Here is a 12,582-nt window from a genome sequence, read left to right as displayed (position 1 = left end):
GTCTCCACACATATACAAATCCTAACAGTGCAAGATCTGTATAGCCAATATTTCTCAGTGGGGTATGATCAATTCAAGTAAATTTCCCCGTGAGGGAAAAAACGACATCAGAATACATTTTGTTGGTCAGCATTTGAAAATTGCAAACACATCTATATCATGAGTCAAATTGTCTATTTAGCACAAGAAATGTGATTGTTTTTACACTTCTACTAAAACATCAGCTTTTGGGCAATTTGCGGCCAGCATTCAAACTTTTACTGGCCCGCAGCCTGTTTTCGAATCAATAATATAGGCGCCAACCAGCACGATTGACCACAGTATAAATACGTGAGTACAAAAAGCTACCATATTTTCATGACCAAAAGGGACATTTAAAAGTCTTAAATTATCACCAAAATCGATGAGGCGTCTTATGATGTGCCGCGTCATGTGTGCACCTACTTCCAAAATCTGTAATGTAGCGGTTGATTGTTGTTGTTTTTTTTTTTTAGTACTCTGAATTGAACGCGATTGATTTCAGACGAGCACCGTGTTGTCACAACTGAGGCTGGTCACTCGACGAAACAAAGATCAAGTTGGTTTACTGTTTTTCTGGCTAAGCTTCCGGAAAATAACTTCAAAACAAAAGCATAGCAATGTCCTTCGTGTCATATGCTAATTATATAAGTACAATTTATTTTGAAGGATTGGCTGACTTTCTCACAAATATGGCTTTGACTAAGACACCGGAAATTGACAGGCAGCACATTTACCCCGTACATAACTCAATTAAACAAATAAACAGATCACGTCCCACGCCTTTATTAATCTCTTAATTCTTTAATCTCTTGACAGCACTAAATAACATCAGCACAGCATGTGCAAACAGAATGCAGCAAGGCTATTGAGACCGAACCGTATATGTGACTTCTGAAGAAATTGCGACTGGAATATAATTGGAATATAAGAGTCCACGAAAATACGGCCCAAGCCGTGTTGCCAACCGCAGCACTAACTTTTTGTCAACTGTTCTTTCTGAGGTCTGTGCTACACTGAATGATTTCTCAATACTTATAAGATGAAGCAAGCCACATTTTATGAAGTGGAAAGAGTGGCTCATCAATTCACTGCATGCAATTGAAGGCCCCGCCGAACGCAATGACATAGTCAATATCAAGAGCTTTACAAAATGTTATCAGAGTGTATCTATCTCAGTTGCTTTTAGAATTATATTAATATTTTTCCTGCCCGTAGTGTTCAGGCACATCAAAAAGAACAGGTATAAAAGGAGGAAGTGGAAAGTTTGGTTATGTTTGTAGCTGATAGAAGGGAGCCAACTTGGAATACCAGTGGAAGTTAGTCAAGTGATTAACACTAGTTTCTCTTGGTGAGCGTTCAGGGCCAGCAAGGCCTTCTTTGCTGACTTAGAAACTCTCTGAAGAGCTGACGTGTTTGATGTACAAACTAGATTTTAATATGTATTCCATCAAAGTCAAGTTTATTTGTATAGCCCTGAATCACCAGAGTCTCAATGGGCTTCACAGGTAAAAAAGAAGTCATACAGAACATCATAAATACACAACAGCATCTTTGTTGTTGTTCACCCGGAAAGAGCAAACAAGACGGTGGACTCCTTCGGAAACAATGTATAGGAATTATTTTTTGATTTTATTATTATTACTGTATTGTCTCATTTGATAGAAGTACCGTGTTAGTTTTTGTACTTTAATGTTAGAAGTCCTCCTCCCGCCCAAGTTGTGTGACGCGATCTCGTTTGCATTTTCCGGGTAAACACAACACGCAATCTAACTGGAGACCGAGCAGTCAATCAATGTACTTTTTTACAAGCTGTGATTGGTTGGATTTGTGGCACATTCGTAACGTGTGTGCCACACCGAGCACGCAGAGAGTACACAACTCGAACGAGCGGAGAGCTTGATGATGAGCGAGAGAGGAAGGGCTATCGTGAGCGAGCAATGAGAATTTTTGAGCGAGCAAAACGTTTTTTTATGCTCAAAATCCATCGTTGCTTGCTCAAGATATTTTTCTGTGCTCAAAATCTATTCTTGGTCACTCCAAATCTTTCATTGCTCGCTCACGATTGTGGCACAAATATAATTCCATAAGGTAGGACATCACTAAATGCCTAAGTGTGAAATGCACAGACCGCCACTGGCGTCCACGTGAACACGTACATTGCCTTGGATTCTTATCTTGTTTCGGCCCCACCATACCCGCCCCCATAATTGTATGTTACCCGATATTTAATGTGGAGATGCCTCTAAAATTTGCATAATTTCATCATTTTAATATCAACTATCTTATATTATCACCACAGGGTGACCACAAAGAGAGGCTCAGCTCACAGGAGAGGCTCAGAGCATGATGAGAACCAGGAAAAAAAAAAAAAAACAGACAAGTGACGATTCAATTGATTTACTGGTCTGTGTGTCCTTTGATTGCTTTGAGTCACCCATTTCCTGCCGGAGGGTTCTCTGAACACAGCGGTATGTCGTTGGGATCTTTGGGGTGACTCACGCTTCCCAACACCGGATTGGTCAGTGATGTTATTTACAGTCATGAACGTGGCAGCCCCGCACCTAGTGTCGGACCGAAAATCACCGGGGTGGACATGAAACGTTATGGTATTTCTCTTTTGGTTTCAATACCACATAATATCGTATCCATCCATCCATTCTCTGAACCGCTTATCTACTTATGCCGCTGTCAATCCCAGCTGACTTTCCTCCTCCAAACATTCACACTCAAACATTTATGGGCAATTATGAGTCTTCGATCAATCTCCAAGGCATGTGTTTAGAATGTGTGAGGAAACTGAACTGGCAAAAATGTTCAACTTCATAAAGGAAGGCCAAAGCACCGAAATGAACCTCCAGCTTGAGGAGTGAGGCAGACACACTTATCAGCCATCGCTCCAATCCATATTAAACAAAACTCAAATCATGTTTGCAATAATAGATTAGAACTGGCAACTATAACTCAAAGTCAAAGCGATACCGTATAGGAATAAAAAAATAGAAAAAGCTGTGACTGTCACATGCCTAAAGAAAAAGTGAATTGAGGTTCTTACTTGAGACCTAAGCAAAGCTGATGTAATTCTTATTTGACAAAAAGTGGCAACCACACACAAATCTCTATGGGTGGAATTAGCTGCTTAATTTATATTCTACAAATGCTATGTGAATAAAAATGCTATGTTTATCCTACCATAAATTCTGAACATTTTTTCCCCATATTTTGAAACCTGCAGCTTTTAATGTGATGTGGTTTATTTATAATTTTTAAGTGTAGTATTTAAAGCAGTTAATAGTCACCCAGTCTCATGACATCTGACCACTGAAATTACAGAACACATCACAGTGGACCAATCAAACTGTACAAGTCTCTCTTTCCTCTCACTGCATATCCATTTGCTATTTCTGGCTCTCTCTAAACACAGAAAAGTTGGATTTGGAGAAAAATGTGAACATTTGAACAAATACTTTACAAAAAGTGTATTAGGTAGTTGTGTTGGGAAAGCTACATTTAATATCTAGTTTGCAAGCCAAAAGCTTGGAAGACTGCATCCTAAGTAATACTAAGACTAAGTAATCAGGACCCACAAATAAAAGCAGTCCTGGATGTCTCCCACATTCCTACCCAAGACATGCTCAATGATGTTCATTTCTGATGCTTGGGTTGGCCAATCCTGGAGCAGCTCTGCTGCACTGAAAAATGGTCTCCCGAGCAGTTATTTTGGAGGGTCTGCCGGATCTCGCCTCAGCAAAAACATCTTTTTCTTATCTTTGAGCTTGATGTTGAGACACATTGAAGATGTCATCTCAGTAGAGATCTGGTCTTCAGTCTCTTGATGATAAATGCTTTGATCTCGGTGAATCTAAGGCAGGTTGTCAAAAATCAAGCTGCAGTTGATGGAAAGGTTTTTGTGGGCTGTGCTTCTTTTTGTACACGCATACTTGACTGATTAATTACTGATCACGGACGGAGATGTAATTAAGATTTTTTTTTGTCCCTACAAAAACTAAAACAGTGTGCTTTACCGAGCTGTGACTGTTACAATGTTTTTCAGCAGTATTTAACCAAAACATGATTTCAAAAGATTTTTGCCTAAATATCAGAAATATATTGGAGCAGTATTTCATCTTGTACCCAAGTGATAAGACTTGTCCGAAATGCTTTGAAATTCCACTCAGGTGTTTTACGATTCCGGAACTTCACTCTATCCATTTTCTGACCAGTTTATCCATGTCAGGGTCACCAATGAGCCGGAGTTCATCCCACACTTTTTCATCCAACTACCTTTCAGCCATTCCTCGCGTTTGGAGATTATTCTAGTTATAACCGAAGAGTTCACGTGGGTATGTTGAATATTTGTTTGACAACAACGCATGCTTGATGAAAAATGAGGCAGGTGGTGGCAATTTATCAATCCCTGAGTGGCGCATGGCAGCGCTCTGGAACAAGGAGGTGAGGCAAAATATGAAATTCTGGGCTTTTGTGTATGATGAAAATGGATGCTGTTTCTCCTCTGCTGCATCAGAAAAACATGTGTAGAGGGAGGGAGAGAAGGTGGAAAAGGCTGGACGGAAAAGAATATCAACAAAGGGATTTGCCATCACCACCCTCTTCTTCCTCTATTATTGCTCATCTGAATCAGGTCTTTGTAAATTGTATCTCCATTACTATGGAATAGGTGGCACAACAAATTCAAGTTGTTTTTTGTTTGTTTTTTTACTGCACTGACTTAACATGATGATTTCAGCTATATATGACTGCATGGGACATCTGGGAAATACAATGCAGGATCAAGTCATCAAAAATCACTTGGAAATAATGACATCCAAATGTCTATTAGTGATTCATTAATTAGGAACAGATCATCCTTAGCTTAACATTATCCTTCATTAATTCAAAGCGACTCCATCTGCTCGACAATGAGCACAATGTGCCAGTGAACATTTCACGGCCAAATAAGGGAAGAGTCACACAAAACAAGAAAGAGCGAACCAATTTACATAAAGCACAAAAATATTAGAACAAAGAGGTCCCAGTAAACCAGGAACACATGAGCTAACACAGAGTGAACCACTGAAAACTATAAAAAAGCAAAAAAATAAAAACTACTCAGATATTAATAAATGACAAAATATACCCCATGATCCATGTATGCATGTAAAAAAACAAAATCCATAACAACACACACATCCATTGTCTGCCCCCTAAACGAATGGGAGTAAAGCATCATTTGAAGGGAAATTTTTCAAACGATGCCAAGGTGGCGCTTACATACTGAAAATTGGGTGCTTATACTCATAACATATATATGCAGTACTTTCAACAGTTGCCCATTTTAGTCAGGTGTCAAATGTTTTGATTTTTAAAGATAGTTTTTTCTAATAGAGGGGTTTCCCATGAGAAAAAAAAGATCATTTGTTCATGGCTAAAAATTGATTCAAGAAATCAAACTCAATAACTAATGCTGTTGTTTAAAAATGTCAACAAGCATTATTATGGATTACACTGGATAATATAGACACTGTTCGGCACCTTTAGAGTGTGCCCTTGCGCCGCGATAACTTTTTAATGAAAGCGGCCATTCCCAACAGAGCTGATCGGCCCAACCTTGAGCTGATTGCCTTTATAACATCTTCCATGACATTTTGGAAATGCTTTTGGAAAGGGCACTGAAATTTGTATAACAGCATGAAGTTGATTGGAACAATTTCCACATTTGGAGAGACACATAGACTTAACACGTACACTTGAGCTGTTAAAACTTTTTTAAAACTCAACTCAGCTCTCAATTCATCCTTATTTATTTAACACCTAAAAAACAGAAGTAACAAAGTGATGTACATAACATGGAAAATGACAATAATAAGAAAAAGTAGAAAAAGCTATAATACCACCAACTAATCATACATGCACATATATTAATACATAAATGGAGGGAAGTGCGAGAATTCTTTTTTCATTTTTTTGCAAGGTTTGGCAACAATCTTCCAATATTTTACCATCATTTTTTTCTACTGGAAAACCAAAATATTGCCACTGGCGATTTGAAAATAGCTATTTTCACCTGTCTAAGTAGGCTACAATAATGAGCCTTATGATTAAATGTTGATTTTTCCTCAAACGCATCCAGCAGAGAATGACGCAGCATGTGACTCCTGTGTTGTGCAATGGTGCTATGAGTTTAACTTCTTTTAAATGGGTGTATTATTCATCATTGCATTGACGAAATAAAATAAATACTGTACACTAAAAAAAAAAATCAGATTATTGTAATTTTTTGGACGATTTGTCAAAACAACAAAGAGAACGTCATTCTTGGATCTGAGGAGCAAAACACAATACAATCTCTATTTTTCATTCCAAATATATGACAAAAATATGACATAAATATGAAATCCCTTTGTGAAAACAGCATTTTTTCCAAATATGTGTCTGACAGAATTGTGTTCTTACCCGTTTAATGTGATACCTTTTTTTGGAGATCACTTGGCAGCTCCTCAACATCCAACGAGATGTGTTGTGGATTTTTTTTTTTTTTTTTTAGGATTTAAGCAAGATCAGTAAAATAGTGTGGAAAACCAATTGTATTTTTCGGGGTTCTTCAATTTGAAGCTTCAAAGACACAAGTCTTGACAGAGCACGAAGTGAGTGTGCAGAGAAAAGTGAAAGAGAAGATTCTTAAGGCTATGGAAGGGAGGAACTATACAAGAAGCGAGGCAAATACAACATAATATGCGTCTGTGTTGTTGGACTCACTTATCTGTCAAGGTCGTCTCATTTTAGCCACAGTGCACAGCGTTTTCTCATGTATGTAAAATGAAGGAGAAAGTGAAAAACAAAATGTTATATTAAAACTGGCTGCCTAGTTATTTCCCACTATTGTTTGATTTTGTTTTTTGAGAAAGCTTGCAAAAAAAAACAAATTTCAGGTAATTCTCCCGAATTGGCAACGTACAGGTATCTCAGGCAATGACGCAAAGCTTTGTTGACAGAAGTGCTGAAATTTACTATTCATTTCACAAATTTATACAGCATTAGAAAACATTAAGAATGTTTGTGGCATGTTTGTAAACAGTATTAAAACAAAAAATATATCCCTCCCCCCTTCCATTTCCATACGTTTTTAAAAAGTGCCAGGATGCCACTAAGGCGGCACTAAAGAGCTGCGTGCAGCCGCGGGTTGATAACCCCTGCACGAGGTGAAAAACAGAAACGCAGAAGACAAAGTCACAAAATCACATTTCCACATACTTATGAATGAGCCCCTATTACATATTTTTTGATAATTAACATTTACTTCGTTAAATATATAGTAAGGTTTTAGATCATTTTCCCCTGGTGCATTTAGGTTGCGCCAAAGTGACATCAGAAGCAAAAAATGCACATTCAAGTCAGACGGCAACTGTGAGACCACCTCCATCACAGTCTGGTGCGGCAACTGCACGGCACAAGACAGGAAGGCTCTCCAGCGTGTGATCAAGTCCTCACAGCGCATCTGTGGCACAGCCTTCCCCCCACTGCAGGACATTTACCACACCGGGGCCCTGCGGGGGACACGCAACATCATCAAGTACAAGACACACCCACAAAACGATCTGTTTGAACTGCTGCCATCAGGCAGATGCTACAGGAGCCTGAGGGCCAGGACTGCCCAGCTGGCAATCAGCCTCTACCCACAAGCCATTCGGATTCTCAATAAATCCCTCACGCGCTAATCTGTCTCTTACTGAATGCATGAACAATATTTTGCGCTAATATTTTGCACTACATGACATTTTGCACTATATTATTAGCATCAGTGTTTCTCTTTGTTGTTTTATTGCTTATTGTATTGCTATGTTTTTTGCTTTTTTTGAATGTAGTCTGCTGCTCGGCAAGTGAACAGAATAAGAACTTCATTGTGTGGTATAATAAAACTATATATATATATATATATATATATATATATATATATATATATATATATATATATATATATATATATATATGACAATAAAACTCTGGAATCTTGTCAGCATCAAGGCGCGCAGGGTCATCTGCGCGCCATTAACAGCGGTTAATTTATGAAATTGACTGCACTGAACACTGTCAACAGACAATGTACAACAAAATGCCAGCGTAATTAATTTCTTTTTTAGTATAAATGAATAGAATAAATGATAGACTATGATTTCAGGAGAATTTGGGTTGCTGTTTCGAGTCGTGATTCGTGACTCAGAAGCGCAAAATCAGACCCGGACTGTTGAACAACTGAAAGTGTACACCAAGCAGGTATAGGAACGAATTCAACGTGCAAAAATTCAAAAATTGGTGCCATCAATTTCCAAACAGTTGTTGAGTGTTGTCAGAAGGAAAGGTGATGGAACACAGTGGCAAAGATGCCCCTCTCACAACTTCATTGGAAGGTGTTGCATGAATCAAATTCCAAAAGGGAATGTAATAGTTTTGATCAGTTTAAACATGAACTATCTTGCCGCTGTTTTACACAATGTCCCAAATTCATCGGAATTGGTGTTGTACTTTCTTCTACTTTTCAAATACGCACATTTAATTTTGATTGTAATTGTAATATGTCTATTTAGATTGAGTTCTTCTGTCATTTTCAAAAGTTCAAAAGAATGAACTCTTGATTCCAAGGTTAAAGCTGGGTTAAGGCCAAGAGGAACCTGTTCTAGTCCTGCAAACTCAGCATAAAACCGATCGCTCTCTCTCATCCTCTTTGTAGAGACCGATCAAAGAGAGGAGTGCGCTCAGAGGATTCACCACTTGAATCCTTCTGAGTGGATGTGCGCGGACATCCCATTGCGTTTGCCAGCGGGGTGCACTGCGGTACATCGCCTGACATTGTGCACACCTGCGTAATTGGTACTGTATTTCAACTGTATTTCTCCTCAATCTTCAAGCAGCTGTTCTACAATTTTGATGCCTCCATGTTTGTTTGTTTTTTTTTTATCATTCTTTCTCAATTTCTTTGCAAAGCATCAATCTTCCATAACCATGCTCTCCACACAGGTAGAGAAACTATCAGATGTCTTATTAATTTATCGCAACGCGACTGCACAATAGCATACCATCAAGGGATTGCATTAGTTTGCGTCCTCTGTCAACTTATATTTTCTTTTTTGGGCAGAGGAATAAATAATTGACTTCAGAATCGAAGGAACACTGCCGAGGAGAAACACTGTACGATCACCTTGCTCAGAGGTGTGCAAGGAGCATCTAACACATTTACAGAATCATGATCTTTTTCTAGTTATGCGTCAGGAAGGAAGTCAGTTTGGCTGCAAACTACATGGGTGAAAATGACTCTTATGATGCAGCGAATACAGCTTCGTGTTCATCCAGAACGAGGTAGGAAAACAAAACAAAACATGATTGCCTCACAGGGATCGTGTCCTTGGTAATGTAAGCAACTCTGTGTTTATGATATATGACTTTAATTTTGCCGGTTTTAAAGTACTATGACTTCAACATGGTCGCTGACTGCACTTTAACATCACATTTAAAACACTTTTGACAAATGTTTATACAAACAGCAAACTTCTCAGTGTTTAGTCTCCTCTAGATTACATGGGTTAAATTCAAATGGCAACTTTGATGAGAATGATTAGGCTTGCCAACCAGGCTGACAGGTTCCATTTATTTTGAGTTTGCCCAATGAGTCTCATGCTGTGGCTTTAAAGATAGATTGAGACAAATTAGCTCTCCTTAATTGGGAGTCCAAATTGTGAGTTTGTACGTCAGACTGTAAATAAAGAGGTATGTGATATGCATGTGTCATCCCACCTCATTCTGTGCTTCCTGTTTTTGCAACGGGGAAGTGAGCACGCAGGTACTCTCTAGAGCGACAGTCAGCCTGTGAAAGAAGAAAGATGGGGGGGAGTGAGAACTTTAGGAGGGGATGACATGGAAAGGAAGACATCACTCATACCATCACTCGCAATCAGAGGTGCGTAGGAACACCCTGACGGTGAACACACACACTGGATGTTTGAAATGGAAATGAGACGACCTTGATGCTGACATTACACAGAACAAACAAGGCGCTGGTCTTTGCTGCCAAACCTGACAAACATAAATCATTGTGTGCAGACGGGTCTTTAGTCCGATGCTGCTCTGCATTTTGCTCAACACTGTTAGGTTCTATTTGAGGACCGAACACAACTGCGGTCTGCGTGGGGATGGGATGGAGGGAGGGATGGATGCATGGATGGATGATGAGGACGTATTATTTTCATTTGTCTTTTTTGTTTTACCGACGTCACTTAATCTGTTATTGTTAAATTGCAGTAAAAAGAAAAAAGAGGAGTTTTGTTTTAACAAACTGATTCATGACATTCAGTTTTCAAAAGTCACATTAATGTTATCGAAAAGCCAAAAGTAAACACACTGATTAAATTCCCTCTTGCAACATCATCACATGCTACTAGTATTTGACATTTGCAAACAAAATCTTTTGAACGGCGCTTCACTGTGGACAACTGGAAACCAGTTTGTCAGCAGTTCAAACTGGCGACCGAGTAGAACTGAGTGGTTGCAAGCAAGATTTGGTAGATGAGACGTTTTGATGAAGCTATCACGTCCTGGCCAATGGATGTAAAGTGTTCTTTATATTTGCTTACTTTAAAATAATATATTTAATGTTTGTTTTGTTTTCTTTAATAATTTTAATTATGCGGGTCAGCATTGGTTTTGAAAAATATCGGCGCTGTTGGGAATGTGGCCACCCAATCGCCACGGGAGCTTGCGTTTCTTGCACCTATTTTGCGCCTGTATTGTTTAGTGGAGATGTTGGCGCTGTTGGACAGATTGCATTGGTTAGATGGCTGGTGGAGTCCAAGTTGAGGAGAGATAAGCGTTGCCAATGTATGTAGAACTCAGAGCTGGTGCTTAGAATTAGAAGCAGATCAAAACGGGACTGGGGAATTTAGTTATTCTTTTTGTATCTTACTCATCAATGGGCACTACAGCTGCTTTTCTGAGGCGTGTGATATCATGCATGCTGAGATTATGACATTCGATCAACTGGTGAAACGGAACTTTGAATAGCTCCTCTGTCATCTATAACCACTTCAAACAACAAGGCATACGTAAGAAGAGTTATGATTATTTTATTACAGTATTGTCAATTTTTTATGTCAGCCCGAAGTGTTTGGTTGTATTATTCATAATGTTTCATATGTTCTGTAAAGTCCTTTGCTACAGCTGTAGATGTTGTGAAACTGCTATAAAAATAAAGATGTATTGGATTGCATCGTGTTATAAAAATGGTGCCGTGTCCAAAGAGGGCTTTTTCATTTGAAGTCGCACCAACGGTTTATACCATAACACATTTGGGAAAACATTGGGAGCACATCATGACATTTGAAAAACTTTTCTTTTGATTAATTTCACTTCTTTTGATTAATTTCACTAGGAGTTAAGATAAAAAATTTGACCTCGACAAGACCAAAATGGAAGAAAAAGTTCAACTGAGGAAATACCCAACATTATGACGAGCATAGCAAGAGCAAGTTCAGACTGTCGCTTTTGCGGAAGTGCTCAACATCGTGTATTGAGAGGCAAGGCTCAGTGTAGGGCTGCACAATTCATCGAATTTTAATCGCAATCACGATATTGGCAACCACAATTAACTAAGCTGATCCTCGGCGATATTAATATTGAAAAAGTCAAGCACTTTTTTTTTTTAAATTACAATTCAAATCAAGCACTTTGCCATTGTACCACAAAGTGGCATTGTTTCCCAAATGCCAATTAAGACCCATTTTGAAAAATCCGATTGGCAAAAATCTGGAATAAATTCAGTTTGAAATCACGAGACACCAAAAATGACCAAATATGACATTTTTGAGTTAGCTGTGTTGTCCTGTGTGCCAAGGTTTTGCCATGTTTTTGTGAATTAGTTTTGATTATTTTTTATCTTTATTTATTTTAGTTTATTTATTATTTGTAAGTATGAAGCCTTGAAGCCTTGTTTATATATTGCTTGTTTTAAAAAAGGAGGCAATACATAGACATGTTGATGGATAACATGATGAATAATCGTGATTTCAATATTGACCAAAATAATTGTGATTATTATTTTGGCCATAATCGTGCAACCCTAGCTCAAGGCTAGAGTACTTGTCTCATAACCCAAATATTGCATTTTCTCTCCTCAACCCTTATGACTATGTTGAAATGCCCTTGAGCAAGATATTAAACCTTAATTTGCTACCATTGGACCGAACAATGTTTTGCATAGCACCAGGCTCCCATTGGTGTATTAATGTGTGCATAAATGGGTGAGTATGAGGCAATGCGTTGTAATGTGCTTTAGGTACCATATGGTGTAGATAAAGCATAAAATAAGTGCACGCCATTTACCGTTTAACACAGGTTCAGCAAAAGTGACACTACAGAGGACAAGGTACCACGCCACCTCCATCTCACTTCCACTCTCTCATTTTTGGAAATGAATGGTCACAAAATGAAAATAAAAAGAAGAAGAAGGAATAAAAAGCTGTGGTTTGGGGTATGGCAGGCCTGCGACACACCACATCCTCTCTCTGAGGCCTAGCTGAT

General features: G+C 38.6%; 1 protein-coding gene across 2 annotated transcripts in view; it reads right to left on the bottom strand.

Moving 5' to 3' along the window:
- Positions 1-4,937: 4,937 nt before the first annotated feature.
- LOC148420837 (endonuclease V-like) overlaps positions 4,938-12,582 on the bottom strand; it is a 41,855-nt gene continuing 34,210 nt past the window's right edge. The window contains exons 8-9 of one of the 2 annotated variants that reach the window (XM_088419661.1): positions 9,805-9,874; positions 4,938-7,562 (exon numbers count right to left, since the gene is read on the bottom strand). In XM_088419661.1, the coding sequence (XP_088275787.1) occupies positions 9,806-9,874 (69 nt within the window). In that variant the 3' untranslated portion in view covers positions 4,938-7,562; position 9,805. The remainder of the gene's footprint in view (positions 7,563-9,804; positions 9,875-12,582) is intronic. The other variant, XM_088419662.1, reaches the window with a different exon arrangement.

Source organism: Hippichthys cyanospilos, chromosome 7 (assembly GCF_059441005.1).
Source record: "Hippichthys cyanospilos isolate Australia breed blue-spotted pipefish chromosome 7, RoL_Hcya_1.0, whole genome shotgun sequence".
Classification (NCBI taxonomy): Eukaryota; Metazoa; Chordata; class Actinopteri; order Syngnathiformes; family Syngnathidae; genus Hippichthys; species Hippichthys cyanospilos.
This window is presented reverse-complemented; position numbering and strand designations above follow the sequence as displayed.